Source organism: Schistocerca serialis, chromosome 3 (genome assembly GCF_023864345.2).
Source record: "Schistocerca serialis cubense isolate TAMUIC-IGC-003099 chromosome 3, iqSchSeri2.2, whole genome shotgun sequence".
Lineage (NCBI taxonomy): Eukaryota > Metazoa > Arthropoda > Insecta > Orthoptera > Acrididae > Schistocerca > Schistocerca serialis.
This window is the reverse complement of record NC_064640.1, coordinates 934,258,274-934,280,089: the sequence shown is the minus strand read 5'-3', so window position 1 is coordinate 934,280,089 and position 21,816 is coordinate 934,258,274. Positions and strand designations below refer to the sequence as shown.

The following is a 21,816-nucleotide window of genomic DNA, read 5'->3' as shown; positions in this document are numbered from 1 at the left end:
GATTAATCTTAGCGTCTTTCAATATTTTGTTTGTGTTTAGTCTTTGCATATAGGGCAATACTTTTATTACACTGACTCTTCATAAAGTGTATTCTAATTTATAAGCAGTATGTAAAATAAGGGAAAGGCAACTACTCACCTCTAGCAGGTCGATGCTTGGAACACAATAACATATACCAGAAACAGCATTCGCACTAGCTTTTGAGCACTAGCTCTTTTTTTCCAGCCATAGTACACACACACACACACACACACACACACACACACACAAACCACACAAACTCACACTCTCATGGCCACAGCAAGGCTAATTATTGATATTCAATGACTGAAAGCAGTCACTTGAGCTGATGGTGGAGGGGAGTGGTAGGGAAGGACACCAGGAGGAGGTAACAGGAAAGAACACAAGAAGTCAAAAAAGATACAGGGGGTACAACAAAAAGAGATATAAGAAAAGGAAGATGGGGAGAACTGAGGGGAAAAAATGGGAGGGAGAAATAGGAGAGAAAGCTGAAGGTAAAGAAGGAGAAAGGGAGGGGAGACAGAAAAGTGAGGGGTTGATAAAGGGGGGGGGGGGGGAGAAGGGGAGAGAGAGAGAGAGAGAGAGAGAGAGAGAGATAGAGAGAATTCCTGCATCCCCCCCCCCCCCCCCCCCCCCCGCCCCCTCAGTTCTCCCCATCTCCCTCTTCCTACATTTCTTTTTGTTGTACACTCTGCACTTTTTCATCATCTGTTCAAAGATGAAGCCATCCATTAAGAGACCTGCCTCTTTCCCACTACCATTTCCTTGTGTCCTTCCCTATCCCTTCCCACCTCCATCAGGTCAGGCAACTGCTTTCAGTAATCAATTATCAATAATTAGTTTTGCTGTGGCCATGGGAACATGCATTTTGGTATTTGTGTGGCTGTATGTTTGTGAATGTCTGTACTGCTTCTGGAAAAAGAGCTAGTGCTTGAAAGCTAGTGTGAATGCTGTTTTCTGTTATGTGTTACTGCGTTCCACGCATCAAAAGGTGAGTGGTTGCCTTTCCTTTATTTTACATATTGCTCCATCAAGAAATTCAAATTTATAAACACCCAGTTTTGACATGAACACTCATACAACTTCCCTCTGGCAGAGTTGCAAACTGTGGAAGAAGCATGGAAGAGTTTTAATTGCACTCTGTTAAAAGCAGCAAAGGATGTATGTGAAAGAACTGGTAGTAAAGGGGGATGCATTGATGGAATTCTGAAGTTAAAGAAGCAGTTTCGAAGAAGAATAAAGCATTTGGGGTATGGTTTCATCAAAGGACATCAGAAGCAAGGGAAGAATATCAAGTGAGAAAGAGGAATGTACAAATAGTGATTGTAGAGGAAAAGAGAAAGTGGATAGAAAAATGGAACATGAACAGGATAACAAAGGAAATAAGAACATTCTGTACAGAATGATCAGAAATAGGAGAAGAGGAATGGCAGAGAAAGGAAAAATGGCTCATAGAAATGGAAATGAGGTGGAGGAACTGTACCTTATAGAGCCATGGAGGACCTATTTTGATGATTTGCTGAATCCGGATAGAGTATTTGAAGAAGATAGAAATATGGAAGAGATAGAGAGTGATTGGAAATTTTTTAAAAAATCTGGTGTGGAAAGAAGTCCAGGAGGCACTGAAGAGCATGACAGGAGGAACAACAGTGAGATTGGATGAACAATGTGTGGAAATTATCAGAGCAGTGGTAGATGCAGATATACACTGGCTGTATAAAATTATGAAAGCTTTACAAATTGAAATGATGAGTCCATAACACTGGATGAATAGAATAATTGTACCTGTATTCAAGAAGAGAAGCCAAAGAGGTGTAAAATAACTAGTGGCATTATTATTATGTGCTACTGAGGAAAAATTTAGGAGAGAAGTCTGGAGAGACAAATCCAGAAAACAATGAAAAAGCACCAAAGAGAACAACACTACAGTTTCAGGCTAAGTAGGTCCACAATAGATGTCATATTTGTATTGAGGCAGCTGTAAGAACATTGATATTATTGTGGGGGAGATCTGCTAATGGTCTTAGTGAAATCATACACTGCTGTTCCCAAAAGTAAATTTTTGGAGGTACCAAGAAGAAAGGGACAGAGGAGCAGACTGTGCTGAGGTTCAAAGGACTGTGCCTGGGAAGTATAAGGTGTTTGAGAGTGAAAGATAGTTAGCAGGCTGACACAGATAAATGATATGACAGAAGGAAAATCACTGCTTCTGTTACTTTTCTTACTGGTGATGATATACAGGTGGTGGGAGATATAGGAGACAGGATGACAGCGATGCTGTTTTCTGGTGATTTGATGGTATGGGAAAACAGTGAGGAGGAAATACTGTAGCAGTTAGGTGTATGGTAGGAGGGTGTACAAGAGCTTGGCCTAAAATTTAATTCAGAGGAGTGTGATCTGGTGGACACTACAAGAAAAAAGGATGGACCTGTAGTAAACATGACAGCTGAAGATAGTGTTAAGTTTCAAGTATGTTGGGAGTGTAATACAGAAAAATAGAAGAATGACAAAGAGATTAGTCAAGATGCAAGGCAAACTGATATCTTTTTGAGAGGATTAATATGGAACAAAGAGGTCGCCCAGAAAAGGAAGAAGGTTATATACCAAATGTATTATATACCTGTTCTGTTGTACACCTTTAAACCTGTGTCATGAAGGAAGTGAGAGAAAATAAGGTTCAAGCAAATGAAATGAAGTTTTTGGGAAGTCAGGTACATGTAACAAAAATGGAAAATGATATGATAAATGACTGACCAATACAAAAGAAGCGGTCTCGGAAACTGACATACCGCTGGGAGAGTTGTGTGCTGACCACATGCCCCTCCATATCCGCATCCAGTGATGCCTATGGGCTGAGGATGAAAGAGCAGCCGGGTGGTACCGTTGGGCCTTCATGGCCTGTTTGGGAGGAGTTTAGTTTTAATACAAGAGGAGACCAAGGAATAAAGAGTAAAATGGTATAGGCATGTGCAGATAATGTATTAATAGACGATACCTAGGAAGATGCATGAGTTGGAGATTGAGGGTAGGAGACAAAGAAGAAGGGCAGTGTACAAATGGCTAAAAGGAGTGGAAGAAAACCTTAGGAAGAGAGGAGAATTCTGGGCCACAGTAGTGATAGAGAGGTGGCAGAAGACCAGAGAATATGGAGATGCTTGTTTTCCAAGCAGACCCTACCAGTGGTGGGAAACTACATGATGATGATGATGATGATGATTCTGCATTACATGTATTTCAGAACTAAACAAAGTAACAGATGAAAATTTCCTGCAACATTATGCTCAAATATAATGTTCTCAGTGTTCTTGTCCTGTTAGATTTGATTAAGCACTGAACCATTAAATAGAAGATCAAGTTAGGTCTCAGTTTCAACCAAGTTTGTTTGTGTGTGCTTTCTGAAAAGTGTGGTGTTTATTGTACAGGGTGACAACTATTGAACTATATGAGAAAAAAGGTAAATTAGTTACTAACTACAGCATGCATACACTATTCGTATTTAGGTTATGAAGTGTTCGATATGCCTGCCATCATTGGCGATGATGTGGTGCAGACGAGCAGTGAAATTCTGCATGACTTGCTGAAGTGTCGGGACACACCGTAAGGTGGCTCGCGGAGTATAGATGTAGACATCAATGCTGTCGCTGACCTCCTGAATGGCTGTTTTCAGTTCAGCAATGGTTTTTGGGTTATTGCTGTACACCTTGTCTTTAATATAGCCCACAAAAAGGAGTCACATGTGTTTAGATCCGGAGAATATGGTGGCCAATTGAGGCCCATGCCAGGGGCCTCTGGGTACCCGAGAGTGGTCCCCACAGTACATCAAACACTCTCCTGCATCGATGAAGTCAAGCTCCATCTTGTATGAACCACATCTTGTCGAAATCAGGGTCACTTTGGATAATGGGGATGAAATCATCTTCCAAAACCTTCACGTACCATTTGGTAGTCATCATGCCATCAAGGAATATCGCACTGATTATTCCATGACTGAAGATTGTGTACCACATAGTCACCCGTTGAGAATAAAGAGACTTCTTAATTGCAAAATGCGGATTCTGTGTCCCCCAAATGTGCCAATTGTGCTTATTGAGAAACCCATCCAAATGAAAGTGGGCTTCATCACTAAACCATCCATACTAATACTCACCATGCCATGCAGCCAACCATGCAGTTTGAAAGTTCTAATGCAAACCATTCAGAAGTTATCATGATTTTATTTTATATACACTGAAGCACTAAGGAAACTGATGTTGTCATGCGTATTTAGATACAGAGATATGTAAACAGGCAGTGTACGGCACTGTGGTTAGCAATGTTTATATAAGTCAGCGAGTCTCTGACACAGTTGTTAGATCGGTTACTGATGCTACAATGGCAGGTTATCAAGATTTAAGTGAGTTTGAACCTGGTGCTATAGTTAGTGGATGAGTTATGGGACACAGCATCTCCGAGGTAGCGATGAAGTGGGAATTTTCACATACGACCATTTCATGAGTGTACCGTGAATATCAGGAATCTGGTAACACATCAAATCTCTCCCATTGCTGCGGCCGGAAAAAGATCCTGCAACAACGGGACCATCAATGACTGAAGAGAATCATTCAATTTGACAGAGGTGCAACCCTTCTGCTAATTGCTGTAAATTTCAGTGCTGGGCAATCAACAAGTGTCAGCACGTGAACCATTCAACAAAACATCATCAGTATGGGCTTTCGGAGCCAAAGGCCCGCTCATGTACCCTTGATGACTGCATGATACAAAGCTTTACACCTCGTCTGGGACTGTCAATGCCAAAATTGGACTTTTGATGACTGGAAACATGTTGCCTGGTCAGACGAGTCTCATTTCAAGTTGTATTGAGTGGATGGATGTGTACCGATATGGAGACAACGTCATAAATCGATGGATTTCAGGATCAGATACCACATGGTGCTCTATTAACTAACGTATGTAATGCACTGCTGCATTGTGCAGGATGATGTCAGCTTGTGGCCTGCAGATACATATCTGCATGCGATGGCTTGAGGTAGATGCTGTGTCCCAAAGTTCCATCTGCTTTCCTTCATACCAAAACATCAAGAAAAGGTAAAGTGCCATCTTTTTCCACTTGCATTGTGAAATTTATATTTAGAAGGAGTGAATTTAAATGCTGAAGAAACATAGGCAGAGTATCAAGTCCATGTGGTCACACCACACCCCAGAAAACAAGAGGGTACAGGAGACAGAGGGCTTCCCATGGCAACACCATCCACTTATTCAAAATATTGGTAATGGAATAAGAAGTATGTTGAAGTAAGCAGGTGTTTGAATAATGCCACTATGTCCTTCTGAAACTTGTTGCTGATGAGCTCAAAGAGTCCTGCAAGGGCACCTTTATAAATAAAGACACATCATAGAAACTTACTAAGAGATCTGACGATTGCAATTGAAGAGTTTTCAGGTGACCTGTGATATCTTCAGAGTTTTGAATATGATGTTCGCACTTGCCTATGAGAGGTCCCAATAGTGATGTCAGATATTTGGCAACAAAATAAGTAGATGTTCCTATGTTACTTACAGTGGGACAGAGAGGCGCCCCACTCTTATGGATCTTGGGTATGCCATAGAGTCTAGGAGGAACTGCAGGCTAGTGACTTGCACTGGAATCAAGCTTGTCCTGAAGAGTTGCAAAGTCCTTCTCTGGATTTTACCTGTCAGATCACTTTTTAATTTACTGTATGGAGGATCGTTGAGCAGTTTGTATATCTTGCTATTATATTCTGTGCGTGAGAGAAGCACAGTAGCATTTCCTTTGTCAGCAGGTAAGATGACAATGTCTTTATCTCTTCTCAATTCTCATAGAGCATTTCTTTCATCTGAGATGATGTTAAAGTTGGACTTCTTAGGTAAAGCTCAAGTCAAGATGCGGTATGTGTCATGCCATCTCTCTTTAGCAGCATCCTTCAGAAGTTTCAAATCAGCCTGCTCTATTCCACTAATCACATCTCAGATGGGAATGGTCCCCAGTGTAGGTGCAAAATTCAGACCCTTCTCTAGCACTGAAACTGCAGCGTTGTCCAAAGTCTTCTCCGTGAGATTAAACATGGTACATCTTCTTAGCATGTCTTCTTGCATTCAGGCTTTGAGTCGATCGTATTTTGTCAGTTGACTAACCTGGCTACCCAGTTCCACCCTTCAGATGAAGTGATAGTAATTGTCCAAACACCCAGCACAATTCCTTACGCCTGTAGCGCACTCTTTCTCTCATAAGTGCCGCACTCGCCCATCATTTAATTCTAATGGTAGCCACAGAATTTATACAATGTTTAAATTTAGCAAAGGTAGGAATGGTTTGTTTATCACAGCATCTCAGTAAAAATGCAGGGCTGCTTAACAATCGACCTCTCTTGAGACGTAACTTGTCAAACTCACGTATGTTCTTCGCCATCTCCGCACCGTAAAGGTACCAGATGTGACTCTTCAAGCTTTCCCAGCAGAAATAAAAATTTAGTAAATAGTCTTCACTGGTTTGCCACCGGATGATGTTGTGCAAATTCCACAATATTTCCTCCGATAAACTGTCTGACATCTTCAGATGATTCAACTTTGCTGGTGGCTAGGTATGACTAATGGTATCCGCATGTCAATGCCCTATATATAAACACTTGTGAGAAGAATGCGCAGGCATTCAAATCAAGTATGCACAATGATTTGCAGATAAATAGTGCCATCAGGGTGTCAACATGCAGATACCATCAGCCGTACCTAGCCACCAGTGAGGTTGAACCACCTGAAGATGTCGGACAGTTGCTCCGAGGAAATATTGTGGAATTTGCACATCATCTGGCGGCAAACCCGTGAAGACTATTTACAACGTATCTACTGGGAAAGTTCAAAGAGTCACAAATCAAAATGTAGTTCACATAGTATCAGAGCTCTGCCAATAACTATCAGAGTTCAAAAAATGCCACTAACAAAACTAATATACCAGTCAGTGCATTCTTCATATATTGGGGTTACAACTGCCTCAGACTGGGTCTGTGCTGTCATATATGCAGGAATCTGGTGTGGTCTCATCAGAGTGCACTCCTTATGGCTAACTCTATGTGAGTAGTGATGACTCGGTGGTCGGCAGTAATGTTTCACCAGCTACTTGGCACTATGTTTAGCATCTCATAATGCGTGTCCTCACTGATGGTGGTGTTTTGAGTTTTGTCTTCACTAGCAACACTCCTTGAATGTCTTAAAAACTGTGGTGTGGTTCTTTCATGTCACAAAAATTTTCATAGATTTCAAGCTTTTCAAGTGAGAAGAGGCTCCTCTACTCTTTTAACTGAGTTTCACACTTAAATCTTCACCCCCAATTACCTTCAGAATTTTATTCTTATAAACCTCAAAGGTTTGACCTTGAATCTATGTCTGCCATCATGTGCAGCTAGAAAGTAAATCACTGGATGAAACGTGTGAGTGGTGGCCTTTAAATTCTGACTGTCTTTATAAATTCTTGTAACCACTGGTATAAAAAAGAAAAAGAATATTTGCATATTGATAGCACAATACAATAACCATACAGTGTTACCATGTGACATTGATAATACTTATTGCCTGAATGACTTATTGTCCTAGAATGTATGCACACCACCATTTTATTTTTAGTGCCTTTTGAATCTCAGTATGTTTAAGTTTTCCTCTCATTTGAAATATATGTACTCTGGTGCACTCACTCACTCGTTCATCCCAATGTCTACCTCATAATTTTAGTTCTACCTTTCCTGCAAATTTTTCTTGGTTTTACATCTACTCATTGTTTTGCATATATTCATTGTTGATAGTCTCAAATTAGTCATGCAGGAAGTAGCTTACAAGACTCATTTACCCAATTCTTGCACATTACCCATCAGTCTGTGACCACTAACAGATGGAATTAAGGGAGGAGATAAAGAAGATTCAAATAAAATTTACATAATCAGCATGAGATTTTCACTGAGATGTTCATCTGATTCCAATGGCAGAGTGAGTTATAGTGGATCACAGAGCAGCTGGTTGCTAAAATACTAAGAAGAATTTCAAGAGGAGTCTAGCAACATGTTACTCCCCCCACCCCTGCAACACACACATGTATTTCACAAAATGACCATGACATTAAAGTTATGATATCTGAGCTTATACTGAGGTTCACAGCAAGTCATTCTTTGTGTGCAGAATTTATGAACAGGCAGAAGAATGGTACCACACTGTGTACCCTCTGCCACATACTGTAAGGTGGCTTGATGAGTAAAAATGTAGATGTAGAGTGCCAATCAGGACAGTCTTAGTTGTGTATTTTTCTGATATCCCTATTCCATAAGAAAATGCCTTTCAAATGTAGAGATATATTTGATGCTGAAAGGAAAAGTGTGGAATGACTTTCTTTAGCTGTTTTCATTATTTTTTGTTCATATTTCTTTCCAATAGATATTGAATATTGCAGATTTGTCATGTGTGTTGCTAAATTATGATACATCTGTTAGTTTCTATAGCTTTTAGAAATTAGCAGCCTAAATATTTATTGGTAATCTTAGTTATTTTTGTCAGAAGCACTGCATGTTTAGCTATATTTAATCAAATTGCACACTAATAAGCCTGAAACAGCCATCATTTTGAATAACTGGAAACCCAAAAAAGGTTCAATATTTACCTTCAAACTCTCACCCACTGTCAGCAGTATTATAATAAAATTAACATCAGTTTTCATTTGTGCAAGAGTACTATCAGGTTCTTTCTTTAGTTTTGATGTAAATGTTTTGATTTTGTAATACTGTTGTTCATTCATTGCAGGTATCAGTGGTGGTCGTATTGTAATTTTAACATTACATCCTCCAACATATGAGATATTTACAATGCTTTCGAGAGTTGTGCTTATATCGGCTGGACAATTAATGTTCAGTGGACGAAGACGAGACATGCTTCCATATTTTGCTACAGTAGACTACCCGTGTCCAGCCTATAAAAATCCTTCTGACTATTATCGTAAGTATTATAGATAACACTCTGAGTTACTGCATTTAAGAGAATATTCAATATTTATGCATTCACATGCTTTGTGTCGTCATTTGAATAAGATCAACATAATTAACAACATTACAGTAGTTAGGTCTTCATCAGACAGAAAATATTTCTCATTAGAGTTCTAGAAAACAGGTGGAAATAATCCAGTAGTACTTAGTCTGTCAGATAAAATGAATGGCACAGCAATTTTTAATGTTACAGATGGATTTATAATCATTATCATCAGCCATTAGACATTTACTGCTGGACAAAGGTCACCTATAGAGTTCTCCATGCATTACAGTCTTCAGCTAGTTCAATCTATGTTGCTTCTGCATATTTCCCAATGCCATCTATCCACATTCCATCTCAAGCTTTCCTCATTTCTAGGAATCTAGCAAAGTCCTTATTAGATCCATCTACCATTCCTTTACTTTTTTTACATGTTCTGCCCATTTCGGTATCATTTTCATTCCAGTCAAAATTTCACCTTTTCGTCCAATATGTTTCCTGGCCCATTTATTTGTTTTCATGTCTCTCCTAGTAAATTCCAACATGCATCTCTCTATTTCCCAATGAGCAGTTTTTAGTTTTGAATGTTTTATTTTTCTCACAGACAGTTGAAGTCTCTCAGCTGTAAGTCAAAACTGAAAATATACTCTGGAGACTTACCATTTTAGATGTTGATTTATAATTGATAGCCACTGACTAAGCATCCATTTTTTCTGAAGAGTAGCTTACAGCTGTAGTTTGCATAATCACACATAGTGAGGTGGTACACTGAAGGTATGGCACATAACTCACACTTGTGCTTGTGGTCCAGCTATAATTACCTTTTTGTTGAATTAGCAGTGGGGGATTAAATAGTAATCTTACCACACCAACAACAACAACAACAGCTTCTACCAAAGACATGTACTGAACTTTTCATTGAAGTAAGCAGTTACAAAAGAAGATTGTGTCATTTTTATGTGTCAAGCTACTTGATACGTAATGAAGCTCGATCCTCCTCTTCTTGTTTGTGAATTCGTCAATCATCAGATTCACAGCAGGCTGTTTGCAGTCTATTTGGCTTAATAAAACTCGACTGATCACAGACAGTTTTATGTCACATTTATACCTAAATATGCATAACAACTAGCTGTGATCTTAATTGGGAAAATCAAAAAATGATCCGTAGCAGTATTTTCGTGATTGTAATGCAGGTTCAAAAGTTTCAAAAGTAACAGACTCAAAGTTAATGGGTCTGTCTTGTAACTGTCTCATCGCTGTGCCCAATAGTTCACTGTAGATAATTCTGAATTTTGTTTCCAAACCGAGTGTTGCATCATACCTTGGATGTTTTGTTACTGGTTCCTCTATGTTTTGGCCACAAATGACACTATCCCACATTTCTTCAAATGTGTCACATTTGGTTTTCAAAATTTCTTTAAATTCATTAATTTTTTTTTACAAACTAGCCAATATCATAAGCTATTGCTTCCAATATATCAAATTATGTATCAGTGAGGGGAAAGTTCCCACAAAAGTTGAAACTGAATTTTGTATTGTGATTTTAAACCCACGATCAGCAGCATAGCCATCTTGCTCCCATTTTTCATCTTCTTTAAAAGTGAAAACAGTTCACTGTGATATTTGTACACAGTTTTAACTGAAAGAGACATAGAACTTCACTGAGTGACAGGCACTTTAGACAACCATTTCTTTACGTCTTGATCTAAAGCCATAATTCTTTTGGTTAACCTGAAGAAAAGGTACCACGGTCATTCACAAAGAGTAAATGCGTCCTTTGATCTTGATTTGGCTTGTTATAGCATGAAATTCAGTCTTTGAGTGAAAGAGTGGACAAACATTGCAGTAGAGAACACTTTTTCATTCTAGACTGCAATCTACTGAATTACCAGTGAAAACTTTAGTCCCATTGTTACTCTGAGCAATTAGCTTTTCATTGCACCCATAATCTTGTATCACTTGTTCCAGAAATGACATAGTACCTCAGTTCCCTGTCATAAGAGCTGTTCATGAATTTTACAAATCTTTCATAGACTTGACCGTCAGCTGTGATGTAGCAAAATGCTGAGGAGCCCTGCAAGAGATTTCAGTTAACGCTGTGTATGAGTGCTTTCATAAGTAATAGAACCTGGTACGTTGTCTTGGAGGCAAGTGCTCATCAGAGACAAGGATATTGTTAGGAATGCCCTAGAGACGTGTGATAGGACTGCTCTTTCTCTATATACATAAATGACCTGATGGACTGAATGAGCAGCAATCTGTGGCCCTTTGCTGATGATGCTGCAATGTACTGCAATGTATCATTGTTGAGTAACTTTAGGATGATACAAGATGTCTCGGACAAACTTTCTAGTTGGTATGATCAGTGGCAAGTTGCTCTAAATGTAACAAAAATTCAAGTTAATACATATGACGAGGAAAAACAATCCTGTAATGTTCAAGTACAACATTAGTAGTGTGCTACTTGACACAATTGCATTGATTAAATATCTATGTGTAACACTGCAGAGCAATATGAAATGGAATGAGCATATAAGGACGGTAGTAGTGGAGGTGAATGGTTGACTTTGGTTTATTGGGAGAATTATAGGAAAGTACAGATCATCTACAAAAGACGACAGTGTATGGAACACTAGTGGACCCATTCTTGAGTACTGCTTGCTCAGGTGTGTGGGGACCCCCCCCCCCCCCCCCCCCACTAGATCAGGCTAAAGGAAGACACTGAAGTGATTAAAGGTGTGCTGGTAGATTTGTTACTAGTAGATTTGATCAGCATGCATTACGAAGATGCTTCATGAATTCAAATGGGAATTCCTAGACGGAAGACATCATTTTAGAAAATTTAGAGAATCTACATTTGAGGCTGACTGCAGAATGATTCTACTACCTCCAATGTACATTATGTGTAAGGACCATGAAGATAAGATAATAGATATTAGGACTCCTGTGGAGGTATGTAGACAGTCATTTTTCCCTCACACCATTCACCAGTGGAACAGAAAAGGAAATGGTTAGTGGTGGTACAACGTACCCTATGCCATGGACCACATGGTGGCTTGCGGAGTATGTATGTATGTAGATGTAGATGTAGATTATTCATGTCAGTTGTTTCATCTAGAACAACTGAGACAAAATTCAATTCACCTGTATCATTTGAAACAGAAGCAGTTAAGTCATTTTCCGTTACATTTGATGTTCTTGTAAACAGAGAAGAATATTCTAATTGATATTTCACCTTTACATCAGATTCACTGAGGAGAGGTACGAGTTCGACATAATTGCCTTTATTCAGGAACCAGTGTGATTCACAATGTCCTCTGAAGGCGATTTCTTGCATTGGCAAAATACAGACTACATCAGTTGAACGTTTCATTATGTACCTATTCTGTTCATTATGTACCTATTCTTTCATATGAGATGAGATTATCATTTTGTAAATTATGAAGCGTCTTCTGCTCAGCCAACATGCAGTCAGTATGGGTCTTCCTGTAAGTATTTTCATTGATTATGGAGAGCAAATAGTTTTGTGAATGTTAGGCACGTCATAATAACCAACACTATGCTAAGCAGATTTATCACTTATAAACAAATGACATAACAAACAATACAGGTTTTGCATATTATGGCATCCTGTTAGCCAGTTGTTGCTGTTGTAAAGTAGCATATTGCAACCCCATATGCAAGATTTATCATCGTCTGCCCTATTCTATGTCCCAGTTATAAATTTTAATAGCATGAACTTAATCATTGTAGAGTGTTGGATCAAGTTCACAATTAAACAGTAACTCAAAACCATTTTAGATAAGTTCATGCGTGAGTGCTGCTATGTCGTTTTACCACTTGCAGTGCCACACACACCACATAAGCAAAATGGCAACTCCTGAGTGGACAGCGTTTTGTGTTCTGCAGCTTGCTGAGAGTGAAGCTGTAATTTTAGTTTATTGTACATTTCATTTAAAGTTTAATTGTGAGCCCCCAATGGGCAGAACATCTGTTGACAGTATAATCAGTTCAAAATGACCAGATGTTTATGTAAAGGGAAAAGCATGGGAAGACCAAATGTGTCTGAAGAGGGATGTTGACCATGTCAAAGCATCGTACCTTTATAATCCTAAGTAGTCTGTTCAGAAAGTGGGTCTTGAATTTCAGTTGCCAGAGTCACCAGTGTGGAAAGTTTTAAGAAAACTTGTGTACACGCATCCATACTGGTTACTGTTGCTTTAAAGCCAGATGACTTTGTTGTACATTATAACTTTGCAAGTGAAGTGTTGCAGTGGGATTATGATTTTTTGATGAAGAGGTGTTCAGTGATGAGGCAACTTTTATCTAAGTGAAAGGTTAACACTCATAATGTTCGTACCTGGGGATCAGAATATGCTCATGAAACTGCCTGTAACAGATATGTTGGAAGAATGGCTCATTTCCTAGATAGTACGATAATCTGAAAACTTCATTTGGGAACAAGATGGAGCCCTTTCCCATTGGCATCTCTTTGTATGAGAGTGGTTGAACAATGAAGGCCCTGACCGTTGGATGTGTTGTAATGGACAATATGGCAGAGCTCTGTTTCGCTGGTGTCAATATTCACCTGACCTCACACCGTGCAGTTTTTTCCATCGAGGCAGTGATAAAGATTGAGTCTGCCATATGGAGGCCTTGCACCTGGAGAGCCAGCAACTAGTAACACAGATGGATTATGTGGGTATGGACCTTGCAGGGGACAGCTGTTCAGACAACAGACCAGGGATGACTGCTCAATTTGGCCGCCAGGTGGCAACCCAACGGCTCCCAGAGGTCACTGGCCCAATGGACCTTATCTCTTCTGCAGGCCACATGACCAAAAGTAGTACATGCTGTATCCTGACACCTGGGCATTATTTATGTTGGTGCCCACGTTATGCTCCAGCAGTTCGCTCTGGGTGAGTTTCCTTGGGTAGGTGCCAATTGCAAAAGCATTCCCGCAATCAGGATCTCACTCTAGAGCTGGCTATGTTTTTTTGTTGTCTTGAAACTTTAACATTTTTTGTTGTCTTAAAACTTTAACTTTTGCATATCCCTTCCAGACTTTGATTGTGTCAAGCTTAGTGTATCGACAATGGATTTTCGAAGGTTCAGTTTACTGTGACAGTTTCAGGCCTTCAGTCCTCAGATATTATTGTTGCCCTTTCAACATTTGAGAAGTGACTTGATTTCAATTATTGTGTACCGAACTAACTCAGGAGAAGACTGTTTACAAGTGTTACAATAAACTTCCTATAAACTTTATATGTGAATATTCTTTATGCATCACCTCTGCTGAACACATCAGTGTCTATGCTGTGCCACTACCTAATGATCTGCCAGATCTGAGATGTAGAATTGAAGGGGTTATTGCTTCCATTACTCTGGACTTGTTAACTAAAATGTGGAAAGAATGGGATTTTAGGTTTGATGTGTGCCACATAACTGAAGGTGCATGTATTGAACATTTATATGAAAAATTTCCTTTTCTTTTTGTCAGTGTCTCTGTGCTCTGACCCAGTGGATGTCTCTATCCTGGTGTTGTTACTGCTCCAGTGCTCCAGCAGATGAGATGTAGCACATCCATGAACTCCTGATCATGCGGCTGGTGGCAATCTCCACGTTGCCTCCTGACCTCTCCAACAACCTCTCCTAGATCAAGGTCAAGGACTTCTTGACAGCATCCCTGTCATTCCACAGTTTGATAAGAAGGTCGACCCATGATCGAATTACGTCATACACATGGAACACCACTTGTTAGCCCATGGCATCACAGGTGATACCCAGCAATGCCCCTTCTTTGTGGTATATTAGGGCACAGACAGTTACCATCTTCTGCAACAACATAACCCAGAAGTGGAACTCCACACTCTGCCATATGCCAGACTGAAGTCGAGTTTGGTGGAATACTTTGACTCCCAGCTGCATGTAACAGCAGCCCGCCACAAGTTTTTTGGCTGCCATAAACTTAACGGACAGTCTTACTGACTACACACATATCTCATGAAATTGAAGGACCCTTCCTTAGAAAAATATCTCCCCATTATCAAAACTTGTAAATAGTCCCTCAGATCATCAGCAACCCTGTTTTTTGTTGCCTGACCAGTGCGCCACCTTCAGCCCCAGTCACCCCCCCCCCCCCCCCCCCCACACACACACACACAGTGCAGGGAAAGACTTAGCAGCCAGATGCCACCCTCAACAACATCTCCCTTCCTACAGCCAGTGTTTTATTAATTACCAGAGACACTAGTGCCTCTACCAGCTCACTAAGTGCACCTTGTGTGGGAAATCCAGACATAGGCTTAAGTACACCAGGTTGTGCACAAAATGAATGTCGATTGTGCACTCTAGAGACCCCTGGGACAAGGAGCTGGACAACAGGACGGACATGTTCCCAGACATGTCCTACATCCAGTCTGTGCTTCCCCACTCAAAGGAATCTCTATCACTCACGGTAGCCATGAACAATGTGCCAACCAAGCTGCAGATAGATACAGGGTCCTCTGTGACCATCATAGAATGATAATTACATGGGGTCACTGTCCCTTCAACCTTTTGACATTCTGCTGCATAGTTACAGTAATGACATCATTAAAGTAAATGGCCAATTTACAGCCTAAGTTCAGTATCATTCGGCTGCCCTCACAGCAAGGAATTTAGTCATTGGTGCTCCCAGAGCCATCAGTCTCTTGAGCCTGGAATTTTTCAGTGCTCTTGGCTTAGAAGTCCATGACTCTGTCCCCACCATCAAGTCATTGCATGCCAAAGCCCACCTAAAAGACTTCCAAATTCAGTGTTCACACAACCCCCCTTGGTTGTCAAAAATTTTAAGGCACATGTGGCTCTTCCCCATCAGCAATGCCGAAGTTCTTCAAAGTCAGAAATGCACTCAGAGACCAACTTGAGCTTTACAGAAGCTCTCCTGCAAACCTTGCAGAACTAGCACTCCTGAAAGAAGGGATATTGCGGAGACATGGCTTAGCCACAGCCTGGGGATGTTTCCAGAATGAGATTTTCACTCTGCAGTGGAGTGTGCTCTGATATGAAACTTCCTGGCAAATTAAAACTGTGTGCCGGACCGAGACTCGAACTCGGGACCTTTGCCTTTCACGGGCAAGTGCTCTACCACTGAGCTACCCAAGCACGACTCACGCCCCATCCTCACAGCTTTACTTCTGCCAGTATCTCGTCTCCTACCTTCCAAACTTTACAGAAGCTCTCCTGCGAGTTTGAGTCTCGGTCCAGCACACAGTTTTAATCTGCCAGGAAGTTTCATATCAGCACACACTCCGCTGCAGAGTGAAAATCTCATTCTGGGAACAGCAGTTAGCCACACATCATAGAGCTCCAGAGGCTGCTTGTACAGACCACTCAGAAAACATAGGTCTTCAGATTGAATCTTAACTCATAGTGAACATGAAGTTACAAAGTTTGCTGAAAATCGTGCATAATCAGCAGCACCAATGCAAAAATACTGCATATTAGATTTGTCAACCCAATCAAGGAATGGTTTCGATCTTCGGTGTTTCAATTAGTTTTAGCGCTGTTTCCAGTTTATGCTGGATAAGCAGTGCTTACCTTGCGCCCGTTGACTACAAATTACTGAGCAGCATTGTACTGAAGTGAGCCAAGGAACATCAGAAGTGTAGAGAAGAAGAAACTGTAAGCATTTTTAAAATTTTGTGTATCAAACAATATTAAAAATCAAGCTAAATACTGAGATTCCCTATGGAATTGAATGCTCATTTTGAACATAACTAAGAAGATATGCATTTATGTTACCTCAGCTGTTAAAGATTCTTTGCTGGCAGTATCCGGAGACCAACCTTCAGTGGTGATGTCACTATTTTTGGAATTTTTATCTGTCATCTAGTATTTGTCTGGGTCATAATAAAATCTCTTTTCTAACACCCATTAAAATTTTCAGAGTTTTTGTCCATCAGGGCATCTTCCCTCCTGTAGCCATTTAACACTTTTTTTTAGCATGACTCACTGTTGTTCTCCAGTCTTCTAATATATCATAGAAGCAGTTATTTATTTATTTATTACATCTCCATAAGCAAAATGCTTTGACATATTATGGCTCTGGGTCTTATTCATCTCAAGATTTCAGATCATTTCTTTGGGAGTTTGGTCTGAATGGTGTGACAGCAATTAGAGACGAATAAATCCATTTGAATGCAAGATTTTAGCAATGGAATAACATGAGATGATTGATGCCCCTTAGCAAACACTAACTGTTGAGATTTTTGTAAATCTGTGTTACAGTATGTGTGGTTACTGCCTGGGCAAGACTGAGTTTCAGCAGACTGGAATTGGGTGGTTTATTCTCCAGCTCATTTTAATAAGGAGTGTTATTGGAAATGACCGTACTTTTAGAAAGTACTCCTGGAATAAGCTGGCTCTTTACATTCATTTTTAAAGTTTTTGCTGTCCATTTATAATTTATAGTTTGAAGCTTAGCTTATTGAATTATATACAGGCAGTAAATCTTGAATGAAACTCATGTGATTGCTGCATGTGCAACAGTTAAGCATTCATTCAAAATGTAATGTGTATGAATCCATGTTATGTATAAATTAACCCATAGCCATTTCAGTTATGATGAGTGATACTTTCCTAAAAAATATAGTGATGTATGCCATTTTTGCAACTGCATCCAGTCATTCACATATGAGCACTTGTTTTTTTCTGGCATCTTTTAAAACCTAAAGCTAATCCCTTTCATAGATGAACTATTCCCAGAAATTTCTTGCTATCATTGAAATCCAGTTCTGTCCAGCTAAAAGATAATATGTAGCATATTTGACATTTCCCTGTACTGTTCGTAATATAACAGCCTTTGTTGACTAATAACATGTTTATCCATATTATCAATTTATTGTTGCAACTTTGTTTCTTTTTCATTGAGGTAGATACTTCATTCTCACTCTCCCTAACATTATACTATTAATTTCACAATCTGCATACCATCAATTTATTTTCACACTTTACTATTATGTTCCATTGCCCTCTCTCAGCACAATCACTTCTTTCGCCTTTCCATTGTCAATACATAGAATGGTCTTAACAGTAAATCATCATGCCCACCCTTAAAGAAATTTTGCATGATGTTTTTCAGTATTTTCATTGTGAAGTAACAACACTCGCGTATTTGAACTGGAATGTTACTGTACCAAGTCAAATTACCAAGCTAATTCCCCTACAACTTGATTTGCAATTCCAATTCGCATGTAATAGAAGACAGACATGCATCTTTGTTGCATGTATATATATGTTTTAAAATCCTGTATGTCTGTTGCTTATTGTGATCATAGTTTGTGAAGTTAGCCATTGACATTGCTATTGGCAGATTACATTCTATGGGACCTTAAAAACTGGGTTAAGTGCTTATAACATCTGTCCAATTTGTGATAATCCTTGCATGTGATTTCAACAGAGTATTACTTACATATTAATAGTTTATAAATTGATATCATATTTATATTTTAAAAAAATTGAATTTAAATCAGTCAAATGAGTAAGTGACTTACAGACTGTGTAATAAGCTTATGATATTAGTAAATATTATTACAGTTCAGTTCTATTAATTATATTATGTCACAACAGTTGACATGTTTTTCTGAGCACAAGATGACAGTCCTCACTCCTTTATATTTTGATTAAAATGGTAATAGTATACTACTGCTTATGTTGAATATTATTATATGAAAATAATGGTGTTCATTTGCATAAATGATTTTTCAGTTGACCTTGTGACATTGGATGACTTATCTGCTGAGGCAATGCTTGAGTCAAGTCAGAGGATAGAGCAACTTGCAGAATTGTTTCGGCGGAGGCAAGAACCGTTATCTGATCCAGGGCCTCCAGTGGCTTTGCCAGCAAGTGTAAAGCAGGCAAACTGCTGTACACAAATTTTTATGTTGTTACTGTGAGTTATGAATTTGTTTGAACTTAATATTCTCTAGTATGTTACTTGTTTACGTGATATTATACATAAATTAAATTTCCAATTAATGAGATTTGGAAAATGAAAACATGTAGTAAGCAGTGACTAACATTTAATATGTATATTGGTCCTTCTGAGGTGTTTTAAGTGTCTCTCCTTACTCAGCTAACCAAACATTGGACTGATTTTCCATATGGCTTAATGGTATATTTTTACTGCATTTTGTATAAGTTTGTATAAATTAACTGGAAAGTAACTTCGAGCTAAATTTACTGAAGCCATTGCATAAAGTAAAGAAGAAGCAATACTATATGGTAAGTAGGTTGTTCTATTTTAGTGAACATACTTCCAAGTATGAAAGGTCTTACATTTCTACAAATCATACTGATTGTTAGATTCAGTGTAGAGGAGAGTGGAAGAGGGTAAGGGGTTCCAAGTCAAGTTGATATAGTGGTAACTGAACAATTCTTCTCTAGCATATTTGTGAAACTGTATCAGCCTTCATTATTGAAGTTATAAATAAAACAAGTAGTGTCATTGTAACATGTGTACATATCTGTTAAGATGAACACTGATGTTTGTGAAGATCGTGACACCCAGAAAAATAATCCAATTGGATTCAAACTAAGATGATGTGTAGAATAGTGCATCAGCAATTGTGAACTGTGATTTATTAGTCTCATAACATACACTTACAAAACATGTGATTATGGTATAGGAGACATGTCAAAAATTACAAACTAGAATCTAATAATAATTTTTAAAACTATATTTAGTCTATGCAGTAGTATCTATATTTTCTTCATAATGGACAATTTGTTTTTTTCGAAATATAATGCTAATTTCCAGTTGGATTCTGCTCAAATTATCAGTTCATCTTCCATGAACTCTTCTAATGAGTAACAACATTTGTGTATAAGAATTTCATGGAACTTCTTTTTTAGCATCCCTAGTTCCATGTTTAGAATGTTTTTGCCTTGAAGATTGTTGTAGACTTTCATGCCCATATATTGTGGGGTCTGATTATACAGTTTCAATGTATGGGCAGGAAGCATAAAATTATCTTTATCCCTTGTACTGTATGTATAATCAAATTGGTTTTTTATGAACAATTCCGGTTTGTTGTGTAAAAATATCATTAGCTCGTATATGTATAGGGAGGGGACAGTCAAAATTTTTAGTTTCTGTAATAATGGATGACATGATTCTCTTTGCTGTGCAGTGCACATATTTCTGATAATTTTCTTCAGGAGCTTCAGTACACGAGATATATTATTGGAGCTTCCCAGAAAATAATGCCATATCTTATCACTGATTCAAAGTAACTTAGATATGCTACTTTGCGAGTGGACATGTTAGTAGCACTTGATAATATATGCACGGCATATGCAAAGCTACCCAGTTTGCTGCACAGGTACTCAGTATGTGTGTTCCAGTTTAAATTCTTATCGAGGGGTAGACCCAGATAAATAATTAAGATTGAATAAATAATTAAGATTGCAGAGGAGTTGTGTATATGTAGGACCAGCAAAGCTGTGTTTTGAATAACAGGAAAAGTCAATATTACATAAATCTCAGTTTCTGAAAACACCTCAGATGAAATGTTTCCTCACAATCAATGAGTGGAAAACCAGCAAGTGAATGAATTCAAATGGGCAGAATACCTGTCACTTGAAAATGTGTTTGTCATATTATGACATTTCGGCTCGTGGAGGACATACTGCTATGACAGCAATGCGTGTGTGAAACCAGTGGATTGAAGAGGATAGTATGCAGTGAGAGTAAGTACTGCATCATATATTGGATTACTGCCATCTGATCTTTATGATTATTATGGACCGTAGAACTTCATCTAAAGTGTTGGCTGGATTGTCATCATTTTTGCATTGATAACTGATGATGACTTCATAAGATGGCATGCATGCTATTGCATTGTATTGTATTCCACTGCCCAAATGACACTAATGCCTCAGACTGCAATGGGTACATAACATTAGTACAGTCATGCTGAGGAGAAAAATGTAATGTTGTTGGAGATCTAACTTCAGCTTGACCCAAAGTGATTGTCACACTCTTATCAGATGCTACTACAGTGACAACAATGTGGCAGTGTGTTATACTGAGTGGCATGGTGGTAAACCCCAAGTATTATGTTTCAGAGAACCATTGGATGTGATATGTGATCTCATGTACTTGGAGAGAGCTGGTGAGGATGAGGGAAGGCAGTGAACTGGCAGTTGGTAGGAGTGCTAGTGGGAGGAGGATGTGGTCCGACAGTTTTGTTGTGTCTACAGGTTCCAGCTTGCAAATAGAAATGATAAGGAAGGCACAAATATCAGTCGGAAGAGAGTTCTGCTGCTAGATAGCAGTCAAGGTAGAGGTACAGGCCCTCAACTCCAGGAGAAGTTAGGTGAGCAGTATTACGTCATTGGCATTTTCAAGCCAAGTGCTGGGCCAAGTCAGGTGATAAAGGGTTTAGTGCCTTTATGTAAGGTATTCCGAAAGGTGATTGGGTAGTTATAGTGAGTGGATGGGGCTGGGGAAAGCTTGGATATGGACAGGGTGTGCAGTATAGGTGATGACCTGAGTAAGAAAGCTTCCCTAATTGGTACCAACAATGCGAGCTTGGTAGAGCTGTTCTGGCAGCATGATTAGCCTTATCTTGACAGCCCTGTGCAGTGAGTCAGTGCGGGGCTGGAAATGACGCTGACGATTGCTGACTGGGCACACGTTCCTCTGTTGTCGGTGGGGCTATAGGAGATGGTGTTACACTAAGCATGGTCTGCACCTCATCAGGACTGAGAAAGGGAGGTTGGTGGAGTTG

At 39.2% G+C, this 21,816-nt stretch overlaps 1 protein-coding gene across 1 annotated transcript in view; it reads left to right on the top strand.

Moving 5' to 3' along the window:
- The window catches only part of LOC126471210 (ATP-binding cassette sub-family G member 8), a 329,035-nt gene that overhangs the window by 258,278 nt on the left and 48,941 nt on the right, over positions 1-21,816 (top strand). The window contains exons 11-12 of the mRNA XM_050099326.1: positions 8,819-9,010; positions 18,791-18,974. Of these exons, the coding sequence (XP_049955283.1) occupies positions 8,819-9,010; positions 18,791-18,974 (376 nt within the window). The remainder of the gene's footprint in view (positions 1-8,818; positions 9,011-18,790; positions 18,975-21,816) is intronic.